This window comes from Marmota marmota, unplaced genomic scaffold, assembly GCF_001458135.2.
Source record: "Marmota marmota marmota unplaced genomic scaffold, marMar, whole genome shotgun sequence".
Classification (NCBI taxonomy): domain Eukaryota; kingdom Metazoa; phylum Chordata; class Mammalia; order Rodentia; family Sciuridae; genus Marmota; species Marmota marmota.
The window spans coordinates 8,635,053-8,662,037 of NW_026000005.1; the positions used below are offsets into that span (position 1 = coordinate 8,635,053).

At 31.7% G+C, this 26,985-nt stretch overlaps 1 protein-coding gene across 5 annotated transcripts in view; it reads right to left on the reverse strand.

Annotated features, from left to right (window-relative positions):
* Window positions 1–6,673: 6,673 nt before the first annotated feature.
* Window positions 6,674–26,985, reverse strand: part of Tfpi (tissue factor pathway inhibitor) — a 73,586-nt gene continuing 53,274 nt past the window's right edge. For 4 of the 5 annotated variants that reach the window (XM_048808139.1, XM_015481137.2, XM_015481138.2 and 1 more), the window contains 4 exons: window positions 26,371–26,547; window positions 25,706–25,801; window positions 9,944–10,123; window positions 6,674–8,989 (listed from right to left, as the gene is read on the reverse strand). In XM_048808139.1, coding sequence (XP_048664096.1) covers window positions 8,883–8,989; window positions 9,944–10,123; window positions 25,706–25,801; window positions 26,371–26,547 — 560 coding nt within the window. In that variant the 3' untranslated portion in view covers window positions 6,674–8,882. Of the gene's footprint in view, window positions 8,990–9,943; window positions 10,124–19,687; window positions 20,071–25,705; window positions 25,802–26,370; window positions 26,548–26,985 lie in introns of those variants that run through there. The other variant, XM_048808140.1, reaches the window with a different exon arrangement.

A 26,985-nucleotide genomic window follows, 5' to 3' on the forward strand; every position in this document is an offset into this window, starting at 1 on the left:
TTCTTTTCCATTCTTTTAGGAATTTTCTCTTTGTTGTTAGTATTTGAAATTTGTGTGTGTGTGTGTGTGTGTGTGTGTGTGTGTTTATGATGGGGTGTGCTGTGGGGGAGTTCCTTTGCTGGCTATGATGACCATTTTAATAAATGGAACAAATCAGTATCCTTTCCTTCTCTACCACTTTTCTTCTATTTTATCTCTTCTATTTTCCAAGAACTTTTGTAACTTCAGGGTGTGCTACTGAATTGATTGCCCACCTTTTTTTTTCCCATCTCTATGGCTTTTTTCATTCTTAGACGTTTTTAAAATTTTGTTTCACTACTGTATGTTAAAAAATGGCTTATTGTATTTGAAATACCAAGTTTCTTCATAATGTAGTTTTATTGATGTCTTATTTGGCTTTGAATACTAATTATAAAGATTATACTTATTAGGAAAATATTCATTTTTTATGTCTTTCAATAACATATGTGAATTTTCTCTATGGATTTTTTCTCTGAATATTTTAGAAATCATATTTTATGGGATTTATTTATTGTTAGGTAATTTATTGTTAGGTACCTTTGAGTTCTTTCTATTGTGACTGCAAAATATTTTCTATTTTTAAATTATATATAAACTGCTTTTGATTTCATAGGTTTTTTATATACAGCAATCTTGCTGAACACCAGAATTATTTTTATTTTTCTTTTATTAGTGCATTATAGTTATAAATAATAGTTGAGTTCATTTTGACAAAATCACACATGCATGAAATTTAATTTACTCCATTTCAGTCCCTGGTGCCAACCCTTTCTCTCTCTTGCTCCTTCTCCCTGGTCTCCTTCCTTTACTTTATGGGTCTTTCTCTCACTTATTTATTTTAGATTGGTGTTCCATGACATATATATTTATATATACAAAAGGTAGAATTCCTTGTGATTTTGTCCCCTTTCCTGTCCCTCCTCCCTCTCTTGCCATCCCCTTCATCTACTCTGCTGATCTATTCAATATCTTTATGATATCTGCTCCCACTTTCCTTATTTTGTGCTAGTTTCTGAATATGAGAGAAAACATTTAACCATTAATTTTATGAGTCTGGCTTATTTTGCTTAACATGTTTCTAGTTCCATTCTTTTGCAGGCAAATGTCATTGTTTTATTCTTCTTTATGGCTAAGAAGCCATTGCATGTGTTTATACACACGTGTGCACACAAACACACACACACTTGTTACATTCATATGTATATAATTTATATATATAATATATGTTACATTTTTAATCAGTTTATCTATTGATAGGCATCTGAGTTGGTTATATAACTTAGCTATATATTGCACTGCAATAATCATTAATATGACTGTATCACTATAGTATGCTCATTTACTTTGAACAAATAGCCAGGAGTGGGGTAGCTCGGTAGTATGGTTATTCCATTCCTAGTTTTTAAAGAAATCTCCATACTACTTTCCTGAGTAGTTGTATCAATTTCCAGTTCCATGAGTAACATATTAGTGTACCCTTTCCCCATGTCCTTGCCAGCATTTATTATTATTTGTATTGTTGATAATTGCTATTCTAACTAGAGTAAGATAAATTCTTTGTGTAGTTTTGATTTACACTTGTCCAATTGTTGAATCTTTCTTTCATGTTTGTTGGACATTTGCATTTCTTTTTTTTTTGAGAGATGTCTGTTAAATTCTTTTGCCTGTTTATTTATTGGTTGATTTGGAATCTGAGGTGTTAAGTTTTTGAGTTCTTTATATGTTCTAGATATTAATCCAGTCAATGGAATAGCTGGCAAAGATTTTCTCTAATTCTGTAGGCTCCCTTTTCATGCTCTTAATTTTTTTCCATTGCTGCACAGAAGTTTTTAATTTGATAGCATCCCACTTATTGATACTTGGTTTTATTTCTTGAGCTTTAGGTGTTTTGTCAGGGAAGTCAGTGCCTTCACCAATATTTTTGAGTGTTGACCCTTCATTTGTTTTTCTAGTAGTTTTTAAATTTATGATTTAATTCTTTAGTCTTCAATTAATGTTGATTTGACTTTTGTGCAGGTATGAATAGGATACTAGTTTTATTCTTCTACATATAGATATTCAGTTTTTTCAGAACCATTTTTTAAAGAGGCATCCTTTTTTTCCCAATATATATTGTTGGCACCTTTTTCCAGTGTCAGATAACTGTATGTGGGTTTGTCTCTGTGTCTTGTATTCTATTCTACTGTTTTTCATGTCTGTTTTGATGCCAATACCATGCTGGTTTTGTTGCTGGTTTGGGTAGTGTAATTTGAGATCAGGTATTGTGATGCCTCCAGCATTGCTCTTCTTGCTCAGTATTGCCTTGGCTATTCTGGGCCTTGTATTCTTCCAAATGAATTTTAGGACTGTTTTTTCTAGTTCTACCAAGAATGCCATTGGTATTTTGATGGGGATTTTTTGGAATCTATATAGCATTTTTTTTTTGTAATATGGCCATTATGACAATATAAATTCTTCCTATCCAAGAATATGAGAGGTGTTTGAATCTTCTCTGGTCTCCTTCATTTTTTTTTTCTTCAGTGTTATCTAATTTTCATTGTAGAGATCTTGCACCTCTTTAATTAGATTAATTCCTGAGGTTCTTGTTCTGTTCTGTTTTGCTTTTTTGCCTTCAGATTACTGTAAGTGAAATAGATTTTGTGATTTCTTTCTCAGCAGAATCACTGTTGGAGGATAGAAAAACTATTGATTTACAAGTGTTGATCTTGTATTCTACTATTTTAATGAATTCACTTATCTCTAACCAGTTTGGGGGGTCTTCTAGATATAGGATCACACCATTAACAGACAGATATAATTTTACTTATTTTCTCTTCATGACTGTTTAGTTTCCTTGTCTTGCCTGATTGTTTCAAAGACTGTGTTGAATAGGAGTGGAGAGAGTGGATATCTTTGTCTTGTTCATGATTTTAGAGAAAAAGCTTTCAGTTTTTCTTCATTCAGTTTGATATTAGCTTTGGGTTTGTCATATCTAGCCTTTAAAATGTTGAGGTAAGTTCCTTCTATCACTACTTTCTCCAGGGTTTTTAACATGAAGAGGTTCTGGATTTCATCAAAGGCTTTTCTATATCGGTTGGAATGATCATATGATTCTTGTTCTTAATTCTATTTATGTTTTGAATTACCTTTATTGATTTGCATATGTTGAACAAAGCTTTGCAGCCCACTTGATAAGGCTACATTATATTCCTGATGTATTTTTTTAATATGGTTTACTAATATTTTATAAAGGATTTTTACATCTATGCCCATTGGGCTTATTGGTTTGTAGTTTTCTTTTCTTGATGTATCTTTGTCTGTTTTTGGTATCAGAGTTACACTAACTTCATAGGATGTACTTGGGAATGTTCTCTTCATTTCTATTTTATGGAATAATTTGAGTGGCACTAGATTTAGTTTAACTTTAAAGGTCTGGTAGAACTCAGCTGAGAAACGCTCTGGTCCTGAACTTTTCTGTTGTTTTGATTCCGTTACTTGATTTCTACTAGAATTTGCAGTTTCTTGGAGTATAATTTTCAAAGTAATTTCTAATAATCCTTTGGATCTCAGAAGTGTCTGTGGTGATATCTCCTTTTTTAAATCTCTCATTGTGTTGATTTGGGTCTTCTCTCTCTTTCTTTCAGTTATTTTGGCCAAGGGTTTATCAGTCTTATTTATCTCTTCAAAGAACATTGATTTTTTTGTATTGATTTTTAATTCTTAATTTTATTCATTTGGCTATGATTTTAATTATTTCCTGTCGTCTATTGATTTTTCTTAAACAAAAGTCTTGTGTTGGAGCATTAGATTATTTATTTGGAAACTCTGATTTTTTTTTTCAAATGTAGATACTCAATGCTATCAATTTTCCTCTTAGAACTGCCTTCATACCTCCTGTCTCAGAGATTTTGATATGTCATATTTCTGTTTTCATTTATATGTAAGAATTTCTTCATTTTTTTATTTCATTTATTCTATGATTCATTCCTCATTTAAAAGACTATTATTCAATATCCCTGTGTTTATGTGGATCATATAATTTTATTGCTGTTGATTTCTAGTTTCATTTCATTATGAACTCACAGGATTCAAGGAATAATATCAATTTTTGGTATTTGGTCAGATCATATTGTGATCTAAAATGTAGTATATTTGGAAAAATTTCCATGAGCTGCTGAGAAAGTCAATTCAGCTGTTTTAGGGTAAAATGTTGTATTGATGTCTACTAGAACCATTTGATTTATAGTATTACTTAGGTCAGAAATATCTTTATTACTTTTATGTTTAAAAATGACCTCTCTATTGACTATGCTGGCTATTACCCAACATTATAGTACTGAGGTCTATCTGGGACTTAATGTCAAGAATAATTTTTTTAAAAATATAATATAGACAGGGTCTTGCTAAGTTGTTTAGGGCCTCACAAAGTTACTGGGTCTGGATTTGAATTTGCAATCCTCCTGCCTCAGCCTCCTGAGCCACTGGGATTACAGGAGTGCACCACTGTATCTGGCTGAGATATAGAAATCTTGACTGGCAATTGTTTTCTTTTAGAAATCAAAATATCTTATTGCAGGCCATTCTTGATTTTAGGGTCTGGATTGAGAAGTCACAAATGAGCCTCATTGATTTGACTTCAAATGTGTCCTGGTGATTTTTTCTTGTAGCTTTTAATATTTGGTTTTTATTTTCTATGTCAGGCATTTTTTTAATATCTTGGAGAGGTTCTTTTTTATCTTGTCTATCTAGAGTTGTATATGCTTCCTGTATGTGAACATCTATATTGTTTGTAAAGTAAGAAAATTTCTGCTATTATCTCACTGAAGATATTCTTAATATCTTTAGCATGCATTTCCATGTATCCTTCTATCTCAGTGACTCTTGGATTTGATCTCTTGATGCTGTCCTAGAGTTATTATATGTTCTGATTATTGTTTTTTATTTTATTTTTTCTCACATTGCATATTGAATATTCAAATTCCTATATCCTGTCTTCATAGCCTGAACTTCTGTCTTCAAGGTCTGGAATCCTATTTTCTACATGACCTAATCTGTTGCTGATACTTTCAAATGAATTTTGAACTAGATTCATTAAGTCTTTCATGATCAGGAATTCTGGATGGTTTCTTTTCAATATCTCTATTTATTTCTTAAGTAGGTCTTTCATCTCCTGTATTTGATCTCTTAATTTTCTCTTTGTATCTTTTCTTAGTTCACTGAACATTTAAGTAATTAGTTCTTCATAATCCATCTCTGAAATTTCATTCACTTTCACATCTCTAGATTCCTTTGTTGATGGATCATGGATTTTGAGAGTACATTAATTTGCCTGTGTTCTCATATTTAAGAGGTCTTGAATTTGCACATCGCTGAAATGTATTCCTCTCCCTATTTTATACACATGTTTTTTGTGTGTAGTTATCTTCTCTTATTCTAGGGATTTCTCTTTGTTTTTGATACATGAGTAGATGTCCTGAATGGAACCTTGGGTTCTCCTGTGGTTGTTCCTACTTGGGTCCTGGTGGTTGGCTAGGGTTTGTGTCTCTCCAATTCTATTTGTTGAAGTATTGAGGCTTCCAGTGGGGCTTGTTGGTGTGTGGAGTGAGCTTCTCTCATGTTTGGCTTAATTGTGCATGTTGCTCAGCAGCAGGATATCTGCTCTGTGAACTTGAAATGTTCAAATCACTTTCCACCCCCACCCCACCCCTGCCAGAGGAAGAGGGAGCCAAGAATAGCAATAATGTTAGAAACAGGTGTAAAGCCTTAAGATAAATGTTTGGTAGCTACTTTGACATCTATAACACTAAATGCTGCCTTTAAGAAATGGAGAGGTCAGCATTTTTAACAGTAAAAAACCTGAACTAGATCATGCATTAGACAACCAGAGTCTACTGTGTTGTTCACTGTATTAATAATAATAAAAAAAAATTCCTTCCTCTAAAAAAGCTCTGGATAATTTTAGCTAAGGCAATACTTATGTGGTGTGAGTAACTCAAAGCTTGGGCCTGACAAGAGCAAGGTGTCCTGTTCTGCGTAGCAGAAGGCAGAAAGCCAATCATGGTGTGTCCAAACTATAGTCCCTAAGCAAGCACTGACTGCCAAGAGTTGGAAAACCCAAGTACAAATGCTAATTTTACATAAGCATGATAGAGCAGGAAAAGTTCACTAGAAAATAAATAATCCTTCTAAATAGTCTGCAAATATTGTGTCACTTTCTTGCTTCTTTGGTCATGAAGGTGATCCAGATTAACTACAATAGTTAGGACTAGAAGTCATTTATATAATATACAATTGTATGATATTTATTTAGATACATTTGTTTATATTTATATGATTATATGTTAAATGACTGATGTAATACAAATGTAGCAGAGTAAACAGAATATATAGAAATTGTTAGGGGTAGTATTAATATATAACATTTCCATGACAAGTAAGAAATCATAATATATGGATATAATGAAATGGAGATTATTAGCTAATTGCAATTTAAAGAAGTAAAAGCAGAATGGAACTCTGGCAACAACTTTTTGATTTGTTTTGTTTTGTTTTAGGACTCTGTGTCTTTGTGATAAAGCACACTATATTCGATTCCCAGCACCACAGAACAAAACAAAAACCCTGAAAACCACCAAATATTTTTAAAATAATAAAAAATTTCACAACAGTCAAGTTTATTGGTCAGGATAATAAATTTTAATTCTTATAATGAAAAAAATAAAATCATTTGAGCAATTAATTTTCAGCATGACCACTTAATTCTGACTACAGAGAACAAAGTAAGAAGATGCACATATGTGCTGTATAATGTAATTTTGTATAAAATTCACAGTTAGATGCATTTAATGATACAAAATAAAGGAAGACAATATCATGGTGGAAATTCTTATTTAAAATAAGTAAAAACAATATTCACATGCATTAAACACTGCAAACTATCTCAGTGTATGCTTTCTTGTTTAAGTAATAAACTAATGAATTGTCATTGCTATAAAAAAGAATGAGTTAAATCACCAACATGCTGTTTATATGTCCCTGGCGGTAACTATCCACTTGACCTAATGACACTTCTGTTATTTAACTATTGCTATCCAGGGACAAATGACAGCAAAGCATATTTCATGAGAAATTTTGATTTCCCGAAGTTTCAAATTCTATAGCAAAGACCCAGTTCATGACCATTATTTATGTACCAAACATTGAAAATAATGATATAAAATTTTCCTTCAACCAAACAAGTTGATATTATTCTGTGTTGATATTTTGTACATTGTATGTTAGAACTTTTCACATTTCTATCTTGAAACACAGTGACTCTGAAGATGGCATCAGCCAAACCCTGACTTTAGATGAAAATCCTGGAGAGTATCACATTTTAAAATACAAAATCAGCTTATAAGCTTAGTGATTAAAGATATTGAAGTAGTTTTATTAGGTAAATTCAAAAGTATATATCAAAATTGTGGAGGTGGGATTGTGGTGTTAAGATAGGGGATAGTGGAGAAATATACTAAATTTATACGAAATTAACTCAGTGCTGATGGTATAGGATAGAGTAGAGAGTAAAAAGGATGGAGTTTGGATGAACTTGATGGGAAAGGAAAGAAGTGGATTTGGAGAGGATTTGTGGTTTGGTATATGAGGAAAAATAAAAACTTTAAACTGAATTAAAACTTTCAGTGTGGAGGAAGAGAGAGAATGATAATTCAATAGCTTTAGGAAAAGTAATGAAACCAAACAGACAGAGTGTTTTGTTATTTCTAGATGACAGGTTCAAGTGCCCACGAGAGACTTCATGGAAAGCTATAGAAGGTGAATATACAGGAGGCTTTTGAGTGCCAAAGGGAGCATGCTCATTACAGTAGGAAAGACACAATAGGATTGGGGCTATAACTCCACAGAAATGTTAATAAAAACCCCGAGTGCATAGGACTTAGATTTTCTTCTTTGCCAATAATTTTCCTGCCACAAAAATAGCCTTTTTTGAGCATTAGTTATTGGTTGCACTGTGTGCAAAGCCTAATGACTAAATACAGGTTTCAAATTCTCGCTATTTTGGGTGAGAGAAAAGTTTATCAAGGTATAAGATTAGGAAATACATACAAAAAATTCCTGTGTTAGTCATTAGAACTTTCCTTTTCCATAAAGTTTTTTCATGTGAAGTGTATTTAACACATGATTATTCAACTATTTTACTGATAGAATGGGTCATAGACAAAAGAAACTTTAAGCCAATCAAAATCAGGCAGGCACCTTATGGAGTGTACTGTTCTTTGTTCAAAGACAGCTTGGCTCACTATTGATGGAGGTACTATAGGTACAAAAGGTGAATAAAGCTATGCCAACGGATGGAAGCACAGGACAGAATTGTATTATTATTGGTGATTTCTCAATGCTCAGTTGAGTGATCTTTATTAGAATCAGGTGTTTTTAACTCATTTTATATGTGAAACCCAAAAGTTGCTTGTTCTTTAATAACTGCATTTCTGAATCTGGTCATAGACTATAAAAGATATCACTCATACATGATTGCTACAAATAAGTGCAAACATATTCTCAAATAGATGGTCACTAAACTGGGGGAAAAACTGAGTTTATGTGATTAGTAGTATGATAATTTGTAGTTAAATGAGGAATAGTTAGGGCTCAAGTTATAGAATAAATTCACATTAGCTAGTTAATAAATTGTACCTAGAATAAGCAATTCAACCAGATTAGAAGAGGAATTCTGATACAAAATGGATTAATAGCAGGTATAAGACTAGAAAATTACTTAATTAACAGGTTCATTAACAATATGTTAGCAAAGGGGAAAATAGAAGCCATAGTGAAATGCTTTGTATAAAATATTTAGTAGAATTAATGCTTTCATAGTATAATATTTATATATTTTTAACAAAAACTTCTTCAAATAGTATTTTTACTGGCTGCTTCTTTCTTTTTCTTTTTGTTTTAATTAGTCCTTCTTTTGATATTCTTTGGATGAAACCTGCAAAAGGAAAAACAACACATTTATGAATGATAAGGAACAAAATTTCTTCTAATATTGAACATAAAAATGTGATTAGTTTAGCTAGGCACACCTGTAATCCCAGCAATTCTGAGGAATGAGGATCCAAGTTTGAGGCTAGCCTGTAAAATTAGTGAAACCCTATCTCAAAATTAAAAAAAAAATTAAAAAGCTCAGAATGTAGCTCAGTTGTAGAGGACCCTGAGTTCAGTTCCTAGTAATTTAAAAAGAAAATAAAAGGTGATCAGATTAAAAGAAAGTGATTTTGCATACATATATGAAGACATGAATGGTGTGAATATACTTTGTGTACAACTAGAGATATGAAAAATTTTGCTCTATATGTGTAATACAAGTTGTAATGCATTCTGCTATCATATATAGCAAATTAGAATAAAAAATTTTTTAAAAAGTGTTAGCAAAAACGGATAACCATGTTCTTCACAAAGGATTCCATGCTCAACTTATTTAGCAGAGTAGAAATGTGGCTGTAAACGATTGGTGGAATTATGGATGATTCTTATCTTTTTTATATTTTCATAGTTTCTACTCCATTATAAACATCATTTTATATTCAGAAAAAATAGTATATATGTTAAAACTTTGTACTTTGCCAAAAAGCTTAAAGGAATTTTGGTTTAATTCTTTAAAATAAATTCTTAGTACATAAGAAATTGACAAAGAAAATGAATAAAGTTAATGAATTTGTCTTAATTGCTTATTTTTCAATGATGACACATCAAGAGGAATTATGGTTAATGTATCATGTGACATTATCTAAATTTAGTTGAGAAGAGAATATTTTTTAACTAAATCACCATAATTTGTTTTGTAAAATAAGGGGAACTAATTTCATATTTTGATAGATTAAAATTCATTTATAATTTCAATACAGTTGCTATTCTAAATATAATTGAAAGAATATTTTCTTACCTTTTTTACATGACCTAATACATGCTCTTTTAGAAGTAAAATTATTTTCATTTCCGCCACATCCACTGTACTTAAATGGGTGGCATTTCCCAATGACTGAATTAAAGTAGTATCTCTTTTCACTGGCTTGACACAGTCCTCTGTCTGCTGGGGTGAGACACCATGAGGGACCATGAAATTCTAAAAACATTGAGAAAACATGGTAAGTATTTTGTATGTAATAGAGAATATTACATATGGTTTATAAATTATTTCTTTGTGGCATGTCTATATAAAGTGATAATCTTAATGAATAAATGTAATACATTAATAAAATTTATGATTTTAAGTTGCTAAAAATGCCTAACTAACTGCAGATATACATAATACTGAGGTCTTTCTCCAATGAATATTTGCTGAAGAGAAGTGTGTGACATATTTGGTGAATGGACAAAGTAGCCTTGCATGGTCAAAGTACTGGGCATAACCCAAACAACCACTATTTAATAACTTCTAAAATTTTTAAAATATGTGTGTAGTTATACATATATAAAACTATGAACATTTATATACACTTTGGTCATTTATGTTCAACTCAGAAAACAATTTTGATTAGCAAAGTCTCACTTGCCTCATTTACTGTATGACTCAAACACTGAAGCTGGAGAAAAGTTTTTTCTCTTAACTAAAAGCATTCTGAACATGATAATGAAATAACAATTTAAAGTACAGCCATTTAGGTGTAGTAAATTTTACACTTCAAGGAAGGAGCCCAGAAGAGATGTTTGTCTCAATGACAACATTTTTCTCATGAATGGAAGCATCGGTTCTGAATAAGCTAAATGTATTTGAAAAGGAAGCAACATTGCTTCAATGATTAAAATATAACACAAGTTTATACCAGACAGTCAGGGTGATCTGTCAATGGGACTAATTAGTTTCAAAAACAGAAGAAAAAATGCAACTAGGGTAATGATAATAATAATTTAAAAAACCCACTCACTTCTGTAAAGCAATGAAGAGAATTAGTTTTAGCTTAATAGTGGTGTTTAGCTTCTTTGGGAATGTCTATCAGTAAATGGAAGCTGGCACTCTATATTAAATCAGCTAAACTGCTTGATATAAATAAGGCAGTGCATAGGTAAGTTGCCTAGTGGTGGTGAATCAATGTTAGAAAACTTTAGTGCCTTTGCCAAATGATGACATGTGATACAGCACATGTAGATGAAGATTTGCCATATGTCCATCATTGTCAGAAAACTGAACTTTGGGGAAGTAGTAACCAAGAAGATACATAGTTTGTGTTTAAAACAAGAAGCAGTCCTTTGGCAAATGAACCCCAGATGAATAGACTGTAAAAGCAGAGGAGTAAAATGAAGCAAAGTGAGCAAAAAAAAGAAAAAGAAAAAGAAAAAAAAAAGAATAGAAAAAGAAATCTGAATTCAATAAATACATTTTTTGTCATTTCTTGATTTCTAAATATTTAGTAGATTAGAGTGTTTTGATATAATAATTCAGGAAATAGAGAAAGAATTTGGAAAATACGTAAATGAGTAAATACTATGGGAAGAAAATATGCAAAAAAGTTTTAGAATGACAATATTTTTGAATGAAATTCAAGAACTATAATCCAATTTTCTTATTCAGGTCATTGACTAGGTATATAAACACCACTTTTGTTTATTTATTTATGGTACTCAGTTATACAGATTAATGGATTTCATTGTGGCATATTTGTGCATCCACATAACACAATTTGACCAATTTCATTTTCCAGTACTTCCCCTTGTCCTAACCTTCTTCACCTGACCCTTTTCCTGTACCCTGCAACTCTCTCTTCTGGTTTCATGAGACCCTTTTTCTCCTTTTTTTCTCTCAAGCATCCATATATGAGAGAAAACTAAAAACTCTTTACTTTCCAAATATGGCTTATTTTGCTTAACATGATGCTTTTCAGTTCCATTCATTTCCCTGAAAATAACATAAATTTGTTCTTCTTTATAGCTGAATAAAACTCTTGTATATATATGCAATTTCTTCACCCCTCAACTCTTGACAGACATTTAGGCCAGTTCCATAACTTGACTATTGTGAAGTTCACTGCCATAAACGTGTAAATGTGTATCTCTACAGTATGTTGACTTTCATTCTTTTGAGTATATACCAAATAAATAAACACTGCTTTTAAAAGAAACTTCTAGGATTAGTAGAATGAAAACATTCTTCATAATCCTGTAGTCTAGACTTATTCAAAATACATTATCTGTTATTTTAAATTATTGGACATCACATGTATCATCTTAAGTCAAAGTTAAGATGTACTTGGTGAAAATATGTTCTAAGTGTTCTATAAAATATTGACATTTCCTGTCATTAAGAATGGTTTATGTGAGAGAATTCTACCAGTCCAGGAGAGGTATGTTGTAATCAGGTCTAACTATCACATAAACTATTCCAGTGGACTATCAAATTTTCATATTATAGAATATAAAAAATGGTTATCAAAAGTTAGCATTCAATGCCATCACCTACATTAAGAAAGAAAGCAAAGAGAGTAGAAGCAATTTCCATAATTAGATAAACATAGGAAATTGCTATTCTTGTTATTTTTTTTAGCAAGCACTCAGGTGGCTTATATGATTAAAATAATATGACTTATACATCAGTTTCACTTTAGCATTTTGTACATAAAATGTATCAGCCCACAGTAAGTTGCAGATAACATATGTGAATGTGCTTGTAAATTTGTTAAGAATATGCTTATCAACAAATATTATTAGCAGCAATGCCTTCCTTAAAGTCCCTTATTTCAAGATAAAGAAAAATTTCTGGGAGAACACACCTTCTTCTTTCCCTCAATACAACAATGTGTAGTAAATAAATTGACCCCCCCAAAAAATCAAGGTAGGTTCCCAACTGTGGGCATGCTAGCCTAGTACATATGGGCATGGACCTTAGGCTGGTGGTACTGCAAAAGGAGACTGCTATCAGAGAATAAGAGCCAGGAACACTAGTTGATAACTATAACTAGAAGAGACTGTTTCAGCAGTGGTGAATCCATGGAGGACATGTTGCAGGTATAGTGGGGACATTTATCATGGCTTCTGTTTTTTTTTTTTTTTTTTTTTTTTAACCATTCAGCAATCTAACAATGTTTAGTAATGACTAAACCTACTGAGAAGTCAGAGGGAAAGTATTCCCCATAATACAGCACAGGGCAGGAGGAAGGCAGGCTTGTGGTTTGGGAACAATTGATTAACGGTATAGATACCATCAGAGAAAATTTCCCTACCAGTTAAATTATCCAAGGTACCAGATACTTTTTGTGATTTCTGACTCTGAGAGTGTCCAGCTGTTGCCTCTAACAGCCCGGATCTGTTAGATCTGTGTGCAGATGTGCATTGCTCCTCTTGGAGGATGCCAGCCACTACCAACACAAAGACCCTAACAAAGGTACTTGGTTTGCTCTATTTGATTTCCATCACTGCTTACACAGATAATCAAACACAACACAGTTTTGACTAAGTCAATAACTTAACCTTAGAATCTAAATTTCTAAGACTAGACATAAGAATATTTCCATAGTGGTTTAGAATTTGAAATTAATCACTGAGGATAATGTTTTAAAAGTTCAATACAATTATCATCCATTTGGGAGTTTTTATAAGGTAAATAATCTTCAGAACATGAATTATAATTGAAATGTATTTAAGATACATTTTGACTCTGACCCACTATCATTGGGTTAATATGGAATAAACCACAGTAGAATTAAAATAAGGAAGTGGATAATTTCTTAAGAACATCCTAGCCTCAGGAATTTTGAGTCCTTTAGAATTTAGTTAAGTCTCCAAAGGTAAGGAAATTGAATTTTTTGCACCCTACAAGGAGATAAGCTTGACTATTTTCAGTTAACAAAGTATTCTAGAAGTAGTAAATCACCTATTCAAAACTCAGACTTTTATAAAATCTACAATAAAAGAAAATGTACAAGGATTGAAGTAATTGTGTAATGTGATTTCTTTGATATAGATCAAAATTATTCACAGAAATTTAAGATACAATATGAAGCCATTAACCTCACCATTATTCATTTTCAAAAGATAATTTAGTAACCAAATGCATTCTGTCTTGATCCTACCATTATTACTAAGTTGAATAACTTCTGTGAAGAGGATTTTGATAGGTTTCAGAATTCAGATTTACCCCACATTTTTTTTTTCCCGTCAGCAACAACAGTGATCCAGTATGTTAGCTAAAATGTAAGGTGGTGTATCAGATTCAGTTTCACAGGTAAAGTGGTTTATGTAAATTTACTTTGAATTTTGTACAGGAAGCATTGAATCTTATATTCACTCTGAATGTTTATTGTAGGGTCTTACTTTTTTCCATTTTACATGCTCTTTAAGGTTTTATTTTTAAAGAATTGAATATTTTCATTCTTTTATGATTTTTCCCATATAATTTTTCAATAAAGAGAAAAATAAATTTAAACAATTATTATAAATTGCCTTTTTAAATTTTCAAATAATATAATAGTACAACAAATATAAAACAAAAGTTCCTTGTAATTTGATTCTTGCACTTCAACCATACTCAATGTTTGGGTAAACATTTTCTCCAAAATGTTTGCATATGCAAAACTATATTAATACACTATTTTACATCTCATTATTCTACGTGACAATATTTTGTGGATATGTTTACATATTTTATCTGTGCACAGTATTTCATGTTATGAATGGATTGAAGTTTATTTAGTCAATTCATTTCTCATGGATATATATAGATTATTTCTATTAATCTTTTATTTTCAGTTCCAGACAATAGCTCATGAATGTCTCTGTACTGGGCCAGATGCTTTTGGAGGATATATTTCTAAAAGTGCAATAGTATAAAAATTACGTTCAGCTTATAATCTGGCAAGTGTTGCTGAAATTTTCAATAAAATTTTACACAAGTTTATATGCCTATGATGATGTTTAAAAGTATATAAACATTATTTAATGAAACAAAGACCTCACTTCTATGCCTTTATTAACTATGCACCACTTTTTATTTCCTCCCCACACCAATGAAAATAGAAGTGTACTAAATGGAACAGGTAATTGTTTACAGTTCTCTGAGGTTTGACAAAGGATCACTTACACAGAATCTAAGGTGACATTAAATTTAAAATGCATTATTTTATTTACAATTTACAAATAAACAAAAAAACACACTGTAATACATGATTGATTCAAAGCTTCATCATAATTACAACCATGTTAACATGTTGAAAAATATGCACCTTAGAAAGAATAAAATGACTTAGTTTTGTGTCAACACACCAAACACACACACATAAACACACACACACACACATATAAAGCCACACACAAATGAGAATGAAAAATGTTATATGTTTTTCATGAAGCATAAAACTGAGATGGTGTCCCTCAATGGGAAAAATAATCATTCCAGAGTTTTAATAGGTAATGATCTTAGATGTTACAATTCTGCAAAATAAATTAATTTATGTTAATTTAGAATAGATTGATTTACTTTATATTGCTGGGGTTCCTTCAGCAACATCTTCTCATCTTTTACTTTACTTCATGGTGAGTTTAGTTAAAAAAAAAAAGTAGAAGAGAGAATAAAATGAAATATTCTAGAATACTGACATTTTCTGTAATGTGAATATGGCCAATTTAGATAGATAGATGGATAGATAGATAGATAGTCCGAATTTACATTATTTGAGTTACATAATAAAGATAAGGCCTTAGAGGGAGTCCAGTGTTGCCAAATGGTAAATGAAAGGCTGGAGATCTGTACAAATCTGTTTCTGAGTAGGAATAAATAGTAAATCTCTCTGTGCTAAAGAAAATAACTTATCACCATTCATTAGGCCAGCAATGTTAAACTGGCAGGGATTTAATTCCATATTATGCTCAAAAGAGGTCAGGAATTGAGAAACCAGTCACTTCAGGGATTATTTTTGTTTTCTGTGTGTGCTGCACCACGTAACTGAGGGTGAAATGTAGAAGGTGACAGGGAATCTAAATTCAAAAGGTCACAGGGACTAAATTGTAAGAAATCTTGCACAGACAGGAAAGTCTCCACAGATGAAAAATGAAAAGAGAAATTGAGTAGAAAATTGCTGGGGTAGATTTCTTTTCCTAGATACTGCCTAATCCATGAACAGAGTTCACAAAGTCATGATCACTCAGGGATTTTTCTAAACAAACCATAAAAAGAGAAAACAATACTGAAATGATGAATTATCAAACAACTTTGAATATAATTTTTTCTAGGATAAGTATGTGTTAAATACATTAAAAATTTTGTGATATACAAAATTTAAAAAAAAACTCTGTAAGATTTTAGCAAAATGTGAAAATTAATGATCATTTTGTTCTTTGATTGTCTTTTAAGGAAGAATGGGATTTTAATAAGCAGAGGCGATACAGGGGTATATGAGTGAAAGAAAGTAATACCACAACGGTTGAAATTGTTTGTAGTTGTTTCAGATATGATGCAAACTCTAGGCTACTTTGCAAACAAAATAAATAGAAGAGGACAAGACTGGAAAAGTTGATCTGACTATATTAAGAAGGTCCTTGAATGTTAATATATTTGGACTTTATGAAATAAACCTTAATGAACCATTGAAATTATGGAATGATGAAAGTTCTGATCTTGCTTAATGAACACACTCATCTAGGCATGTGTTGGTTGAATCTAGTAACTTTCAATAGAGAAGACTATAAAGTGACCCTTGCTATTTTATCAGAAGGAGTAAAATAAAGCACCAGTCTCAATGTAGTTATAAAGAGAGCAACAAATAAGTCAAGTGTTTCTACACTGGGTGACTTAAAAGATGGATTATTTTTATAATATTATGAAACATCTTTATAAAATAAAGTATAATTGTTTCATTATTTATTATTTTATTGTGTCTTTCTTTCATTTTGGCTTTACTTAGAAAAATCCCTAAAGAAAGATAGAATTAACTATACCACAAATTAGCCAGGATCTTGGCAAAAAAAAAAAAAAAAAAAATCCAAGATGGATCACTCAAGAGGTTCTGAGAAGACACAATTTTAATTTTGGCATTACTCAAAGAATGGGTAATATTTCTGTGACTCTAATCTCTTTTAACAGCTGTACAGTTAAATCATTTATTGATTTAAATCCTTCATCTATTCAACAGTTACACCTGTAGAGAACAAAACCACCTTGTACTTATTATTCTTATGATTCCAGTCTTCATTATAATTTCTATGATGTAGAAGATGCACAACTCTTGTTGAACTGAACTGAAATTAGTATGCAGATGTGTAATTCAGGTCACAGAGTTGGAAAGACAAGTTTTACAAGTCTTCTAATCAGAAATGAAATCTAAATGTGCAAAAATAAACTTGTATTTTTAATTTTGTTTGATGTTTATAAGTGCTATATGTTATTTCAGATAATAATACTTTGAAATATATTAAGATACTTCAGTTGGAGATTAAAGATTTTTTATATTAAAATTATAAATAACATTTTCAAGTAATACTGCTTCATTATGTTATTTCTTTTTCTGCTATAAACCTGAGATGGAACTAGGTCATGATTATCATTATCAATATCATCAAAGACAACCTCAAAAATTAATACTTCTAAGTTCCTTTTTTGTGTGAAACATGGGATTGAAATGTTTGTATTATTAAAATATTTACAAATATCCACTTATAACCAATGAGGAATTTGAGCCTGAGAGAAGTTTTATGATTTTTTTTTTAAGGTCACAGAGCAAGTGGAGAAATAAGAACTGGAATTTAAAAACACATCTTTGTCTATAAAGTAAGTGTTCTTAACCACTTTATGTTATTCAGAGAACTAATCTGAAAATTAAAAAAAATAACTCAACAAACATGTTTTAATAATTTTTTTTCAGCTAAAGAGAAAGCTGGCATAATTTCTGACTTATATCTGATCTGCAAATTGCCTCTTCACTGAAGAGTCCACAGTGTCCTAGATGTGTCTTATCCATAGTCACATGCCTGGATTGGAGGTTATCAAGTTTGAACAGGAGAAAGATAAACAATTAAAATAGATCTCCAAACAAGGAGGTGGGGAACAAGTCTTGGGGACGACTGCACTGAACCAGTTGGAGTGTTCCAGTGTTTGAAGGCAAGAACTTTATATGGCATGTTCAATCTGGACTAACTCTAGATAACAGACCAAAAGTTCCAGGCTTTTATGACCTCTTTGATCATATCTCCACCAGTCAGACTGATCCATTTTATGGCATTAGCTATGAATGAAAGCTAGAAACACTACTCCATGGTGTCCCTATAAAATGTAAAGTTGGGATTTTCCGAACGAACAGGTTTTATATCAGTGCTTCTCAAATTCACTCCTGCATTCAAGTAGAAAAATGGCATTCAGAGAATTACACACAACAGAGTCACATGAACTTTTCTAAACTATTCCTATCTCATTCATAACCTGCCCTGTTGCCACCAATATGATACTAAATTTATATTACAATGAGGATCTCTCTCTCTCTCTCTCTCTCACTTTTTGGCAGAACATTTCTTATCAAATTAGTAGTAGTAATTTATTTTCTAGTAGTTTGGATTGTATTACTCTGTAAATAAATTTTGGTTAATAAATAATAATAATAGTTGTATAATAGTTTATAACTTTAGGAGTTTACACTTTAGAAGCTGTAAAGTTCTTTCTTCTTTTCTTGTTTAAAAGTATATTCAGGTTGAGAAACTCTTTTCTGGAGGACTCTTATGACTGGGACAAAAACATATCTTTGGTTGGACTCAAGATGGTCCAGGAAGAAAGAGGTTAGAAAGATAGGCAATGGTTACCTAGGGTGATAGCATTTGGATGGCTTCAATTTTGGCAGAGATGAAGTGCTACATTTTTGGGGTTTTTTTTACCAGCCCTCCTGCCAGGAAGCTTAAGTCCTGATGGATGCTCTCCAAAGGATTTTCTATTTTTGGAAAGTTGTCTTGCCAGATTCAGCAGGAGGCACCAGATTTACTATGCGGGCATATTGAGATTATGAGGGATGTTTTTATGCTTCTTGGTTTGAGAACGAATGCATTTGAAAAGCAGGATCCTCCTTTGGAATTGTAGGTGGGTTGTGGTGAAATGGGGTTTTTCTGAATTGTCCGCATGCTCATGATTGCTAGGGTATACAGATGAACGTGTAACTCTTTGGGGGTGTTTTCTTCCCAGAGAGTTTCCATGGTTGTGCATTCCTCTACAGGTAATCAATCACATCTTCACAAGACAAGGCCAAGTATGTGGGGATATTCTGTTGTAGATCTGTGAATCAACTCTATCAGTGCTGGTATTTGGCTTTTGATTAGGTCCTTTATCAGCATAATCTTCTTCCAGAAGGCCAATGATAATCAAAAACAATTTTAATGTATTTTTATATGTGAATATATTTATATGCTTTTATTTTCTTTCTATGCCATTTTTCCCCACACATATATGATATCTGGCCACTAGATCATACATTGAATACAGTCAGGTCAGAGAGGGAGTTTCAAGTAGCCAACATGATCTTCAACATGACATCCACTCATTCTCCCTGGACTTGGTGGCTGGCATGGAGCAATGTGGCCCTGGACGAAGTATGTAGGTGTTCCTTTCCCCAGTCAGGGAGCAAGTGCCAGAGACTGGGTTGGCAGCAGGCTTTTGCAGTCTACCCAAAGATGATTTTTTCCAAAATATCATAAAGTTGATGTAGTCCCAAGGCAGCTGTTAAGAGTTGATGTATAGAAGCAAAGGGGGCTGTGAGTATTGGGAAAATAACTCACTTTTTCCATGAATGGTCAGGTCCACCCCAAAGGCCCAGAACGGATATCAATACTTGATAATATTAGTTGTTCTTTGCTAGTTAGTAATTTACCAGTAAGATAGTGAGAGGACTATATTAACTATGCATGCAAATGTTAAAACTTTATTAATGGCATGCTATCATAGATACTATATAAATATTAATAAATGTCAAAAGCCCAAATATTAACATATTCATAAAATGCTATCCAATGCTAATAAGGACATGGATACATAAATGCAGAAGGTGATCAGAAAGACTTGGTAAGTATGATCAGCTTTCTTCCAACCATCATTTGTTCTTTCTTTTGTAACTGTGGATCACAAAATTAATGAACAAAAAAAAATGTAAGTTATCTGTTATGTGCTTAACACTGGGTTAAATGCTGGGGGGAGGGGTAGGCTATAAAATATATTATACATCATCTTTTCCTTCACAAAACTTGTAATATAGTCAATGAGGCAAAGCAAACACAACATCAAATAATACAAGCATTTAAAAGAACCACGCTAGGAAACCAGAGGAAAGATGAAGAAGGCTTCTTTCTTTTTAAAGGTAGTGAAATTCAGCATAGATAAGAAGATGAGGAGGGCCAGTGAGTGTTAGGTGCGAGATACCACATAGAATATCACGTGGACTGAAAAGTGGAAGACCATTTGTGTTTAATGATAATGAATAGACAGAAATTTCAATGGACAATTTTTATATTTAAGGGAGAAAATCTGGACTGGGTAGAGAGCTAATAGATAATGCCAACAAATTTAAGCCAAGTATATAAGGTTAAATGAACACAGGAAGAATGCATCTGTAAAATTTTTTTCTTGTTTCTTTTGCTTTTTCTATAATGAAGCAAAAATACATAAACTTTATAATAGCCTTATCATAAAATCATGGATGTGCAGAACAAAAACAGTGATGTCCAAAAGATCATACATAATTCATCTTATATATTACTCTCTCTCCATATATATGTATACATAAATACATTTAATTGACTTATATCCGGTATCTGATTTTCTTACATATTATGCTCACATATAATATATCTCCATTACATATGAGCTTCGTGATAACTGTTTCTCTCATGTCTATATGACCTGGTTTGCCTGAGCCATTATTATTTCATGGTTATTTTGGGGGCATATCACATCCCATTAAAATATACATATTTTAAATAATAAAACATTTCATAGATTTATCAAAATGACAGTTCAGCTTTGCTGCCAAAGCATGTATATTTAAAATAACCACATAACTTAAACTTTTTAGCATTCCCTTTTACTGTCCCTATTTTCCCAGTTTAGATTTATGTTGTTTGAGTAAACTAAGTAGAGTTTGGAGCAGATTCACAATCTGAACAAAATAGATCAGACTGAAAATGGAAAAAACAGAAATGAATGTCTCACTAGAAAAAGCAATAGAATTTAATGAATGATTACAAGAAAAAAAGTGATCAAATTAAATTTTCAAGTGTTCAAACTGGAATAATAGAAATAAAAGCAATGGCAGAACTTGGAATATGTGGAAAGTTGGAAATATTAAAAAGGTGAACAAAAATGATACAAATACTCTGCTTTTGCTTTTGAAATCCCATGATATTTTTGCATGCCACTGATCTCAACTTGTTTTTAATTAACACATCTGAACTGGTTATTTCCATACATAGATTTATTTAGTTGTAGTGTGAAATCTTTTTTAAAAGTTAGTTGTGATTTTGAGACTGTATTTCTTGAGGTGTTAACCTGAATAATTAGAGATTTTTTTAAGTGTTTGAAATATCTATTTCTCCTACAGATGGGAACTTACAGAGTTGTTTTTACAGATGAGAAACCAAGGTCTGGGGAATTAAGTGTGTTTCTCTGAAATACAAGGGAGATAATAATACTTGGTAATAGTATTATTGTAATAGTTGACAAAGTATCAGGCATTGTCCTGAGAGATCTGTACATTGACCATTACTATGCCCATTTTACAGTGGGAAGGTAAGACTCCAAGTGGTTAGAGAAATATCTTAGGGCCACACAGCTATTAAGTGCAAGAGTAGGGATTAGAACCTATATATAAATATATATATATATATATATATATATATATATATATGAACATAAAACCTTTATTTATTTATTTTTATGTGGTATTGAGAATCAAAACCAGTGATTCACACATGCTAGGTAAGCGCTCTACCACTGAGCCACAACCCCAGACCTAGAACCCATATCTTCGAGCTATAATATCATATGGTCAATCACAGGGGCAAAGTGAAGAAGAACAAGTTGTGATATGTTTTCATTCAGAAGATTATGCATAAACTTCACTCATCTAGAGAAAATGCTTTAGAAATATTTCTCTCACACATATAGAGACACATTTGTTGTAGCTAAATATCCTCTTAATTCTGCTGATTAAATCAAATAATGCTCTCACTTGTACTCCAGGATATGCTTACAATCTTTCTTTTTCTTTTTGTACTGGGGATTGAATGTAGGGATGCTTTGCCACTGACCTACATCCCCAGCCATTTTTATTTTATTTATTTATTTATTTACTTGGAGACAGGGCCTTGCTAAATTGCCCAGGGAGGCCCTGGGTTTGGATCCTACTGCCTTAGCCTCCTGAGTTGCAGGGACTATACACATGCGCCACCACATTCCATTTACAAATCATTTAAAAAATGGTCTCTAAGGAAGAATAAGGCACAGTCTTCAAAATCACCCATATAGTCTGGTAGCAAAATGGTGGAATAACTTGTAAGTAGAGGTGAAATGTAAAAATTAAAAAAAAAAATTGAAATATATAAATAAAAAAATTAAACCTCAACTGTGCTTAACCTTGAGTTGAGCGATTACTTAAAAAATATATACTCAAACCAAGATACAACAGTCTAGTAGTTACGAATAAGTAGAAATTTAAAAATAGTTTACCAAGCCATTTTCTAGTAACAATAAACACTAAACAAAATTTCTGAAACACTTTTCTAGTATCATGAAGAGAAACATTTGAAATTATAATTGCAAATATCCCACTTAAATGATTGATGATAATACATTTTAGAATATTTAAATACTGTAAGGATTGTTATTTAATGGAAATATTTTTTAAAGAATGCTGTTTATGTTGTATAATTCCTTCACACTGAGTTGAAACTTGTAAGTTTTACATCTTTTCAAAAGAAACTGATACAAGATCCTTACACATTTGTTAAAAACCTTAAATAACAAGGTTTCACCTAAGCCAAGAACTGAATTTCCTTAAATTATCATCTAACGTATTAAGATTATTGCAAGCAGTGATGAATGTAATTTTTTTTTTTTTGAGCTGAGAAATTAGGAGATCTTTATAGATGTCAGCACACCCCTTGGATGAAGCAGAGGAGGGATTATCTTGGTTTTGAATGGAGAGGAGGGATATCCCCACACTGCCTTCTGCATCCTGCACAGGGAAGCTCAGGGATCTTGCAGTCTTAGGAAGAATGCAGCCCTGACTTCATTGCTAAGCTCCCCATGCCAAGCCACCCTTACTATATAAAACTCTCAAAGTAGTTATTTTAATATTATTTCATGTTTTAGGTTAGGAAGATTGCAAAACAAAAGACAAAGAAAAGAATATGTCTTATGCTTCTAGAAAAAGAGGAAAAAGTATCATTACTATGATAAACAGTAGAATATAGATTTTTTGAGGCAAATATATATAATCAAAATTTTAGAAGTTTTCTAAACAAATGAAGGAAGAATTTGCCTTAATTTTAAAGGCAATTACTATGAAAACATTTTAAATGCCTACTATTTTAAATAAAATCCTTATTTATAGTTTCTTTTCAATTTGTGCTTTCATTTTTTACTTCTTTCTTAGTTAATAATTTATTTTATAACCACTTATTTATTTATTACACTTCAATATGCTTCTTCATGAAAGCATAGAATGGACACCTATCAGAGTATTTAAAGCCTGTTTAAATTACCTTCTCACCCCTTTCTTCATTTCCACTTTTTTTTCTTGGTAGTACATTTGCAAAAAAATCATGAATTTTATACTTCATTAAACATGGAGGCAAAAGAAAACTATTTCCTAAACTACTCTACTTATTTTAATGATGACTGATTTAATATCTCCCCTTTAATTGGTGTTGGACTCAAACAGAAAATACTGAAGTATTGAAAAACTATTTCATATATTTGTAGACCTATTGTATCACATGTATCTTTAAGCCTGTTAATTTTGTCATTATAAACTGTCACATCTTTTAAAACAATAAAATTTAAAATTCCTTTGAACATGTAATATTTAAGTGTCTAAAACAAAACATCTTTGAAAGATATAGAGCTGGTAGAAATAAACCATGCAAGAAACCACTTATTTTTACAGATAAAAAAATAAAGAAACACGAAGATACTCATTGTAAGGAAAGCAATATTTAAAAAATAAAACATAGGTCAATTTGGTGTTAAGGACACTTCCCTGATTATAACATCAAAAATTCTGAAGACAGTTTGAATTTAGCACATCTTTCAACTCCCAGAGAAAGTTTTCATTCCTTTTATGGCCTCTTATGTGTTAAGCAACTCCTGACTACCTATGATTTAAAGAATTTGCTAACCTGTGAGACAACCATTCTTTCTTGAAGATCTCACAACACAAACAAACATTTTGCAGGGAGATAGCTATGCTTTAGACTTCAAATAAATAAATGTCCTCATTAATCAGGAGGACAGGGAAGGGTGGGGATGCGGGTGTCGATTTGGAGGTCTAGATTGGGCAGGACTAAAGGGTGAGAAGTGTATAGACACAACCTGACTTAAGAGTATTTAAGGTTTTGAGAACATATGCAATGTTTCATCTTAGATCTGGAGTCTCCTTACACTTACCAGTCATTCTTAAGTATGTTTCAAATTCTCTGTGACTCCCAAGGTGTGGTTCTCAGACTAAAGCAATAGTCACAGGTGATTGGGTAGCTGTGGGTCTAATATGGATGTTGACAGACCTCATTCCAGACAACTCTCAAGCAACCTTTGCAGTGCTTTAAATTCATCTGGGCAGAAATTTTGTTTTCCTACTAATTTTTTTGTTATAAATAAATGATATTTTGATTGTGAATCCCATCTGATTCAAACACATGACCAGGGTAGTTAACTCCTGGACCAAACTCTTATTTATTTTTATACTAATGTTATAATCTTAATAGCCACAGAAATACCTGCATCTCATGTGAAGTTTAGATTTGACATACTCAGAGGGACTGCTTCTAAGGGTAATCCTTAATTTCTGAATGAACTTGTGATTTTTAAAATTTAGGTAGAGCTTTATACTGTTAATTTTCTGCTTTTTAAGGGTGCTTCTAACTGTCCAGATATTTGTGTTTTCTGTTGTTTTCCAGTACTCTCACTATTTTCTGAGCTCTGTGTTTTGAGGGAACATTTCATTTATCCTTTTAAAAAATCTAATAAATATATGAACAGGGTAGAATCCAAATGGGAATCCTGAAGAAGTCCAAAAGAAGTTTCTGTCCAGAGTGACATGCCTTTTGGGGATGGTTACTAAAACACATTTTGTAATGTGCTCTCTGACTAATAACAGAGAACTTGCCCAGGGTCAATGCTCAATTTAGACCACTTTTGACATGCCACTTTCAATTCAATGATTTATCATCATATAGTGAAGCTAATCCCTAGTACTATCTTATACCATAAAATTGGCACCAAATTAAATATCATATGAAAGTTTCCATGTGGTACATAAAAGCCTACTTCAAAGCATACTTTAAAGAGATTAGGAAAATTATCACTTTTATAGGATTAAAAGTCTTACACACTTAGAATCTTACTATTTTAACATGCCCATTATTAAATTAAAAAGTAGGATTTATTTTTTTAACAAAGAATACTTCTAATACACAATCCATTTTCACTATTACTATTTTGGTATTTTTCTGAAATAAAAAATGAGATTCTTACCCCAAAGGCTGGGAATTTTGGTAGGTTGGGAAGTCACAGAGATATTGTTTATAGCATCAAGCTGCTTTCTATAATCATCCACCTGGAAATCATTCACTGGAAAAAGTACAGCCCAATATGAGAATATTGTAATATTTTTGTATTTGTACACATAAAGCAAAGCACAATTTTACTCACACTGTTATGTTAAATTAACAAATACTGAATAGGGAATGTAACATAAGGTAATGTTTCCATGTTCTTAGTTAAAAAAAAAGTATAACAGTTAATGTGTAAGTCATCTCCTTAATAATCAGTAGATAAAACTTATTGATTTAAGGTGGCTGTTTCAAATTTACTATTTGCTTCTAAATTCTGATAAGAATAAAGTATTTCACTAGGCCTAAAATTATGCCAAAATTATACTATACTATTCTGTGTAAGGAAAATTAAATAATGTCATAAAGATAATATGAGATCTATGGAAACAATTTAAATGTCTTAATTCTCTATGCTTTGTTTAAAAAACAAAATCAATAATGAACTTCTTTCAGATCTAATCATTACAAGACTCTCTTCATTTACATGGCTAAAACAAACCCTAGATAAATCTGAATGTCTTCTATGATGCCTTATTTTTAAAGGGTGCCTATGAATGGTTTAAAATGAGATGGAAATGAACTTACAAACATCCTCACAGGTGTTCCTGCATTCTTCCAAGGATTCAAAGTTGTTTGGATTGCCCAGGCACCCACCGTACTTGAAACGCTCACATTGCTTTGACTGATTGCTATAAAAATACCTGGTAATATAACCTCTACAGATTCCAGCATCTTCCTCCAAAAAGCAGAAATCTGGCTTTTCTAGAAATTATAAAAAATATCAGAAAGTCGTATTTTTTGGTAAATAATTTAGTTATATCCACTAAATTTATTAATAACTAACTGGTATTTAAAGAGTAAACTTGAAGAATAATAAGTACAAATCTGACTTTTCTGGAAACATTATATAATATGCAAATTATTCACCATATCTATTGTGGTATTTAGAATAATCATTACACAACCATTGTAACACAGAGTTTTTAAATTAGCTTTTCAATCTCTACATTTCTCACAATAAATCAATAGAGAATTAACTAGTTTTTTTTCATGAATTCAGTGAATAAACTATGTGGGGTTATTTTATCATGTGCTGTCCTTGTTTTGGAATTACAAATTAGGATGGTAAATTTTGGTTTAATTATTTATATTTAACTTTGTGCATCAATATTTAGGAAAGATCTATGAATCTTTCATATT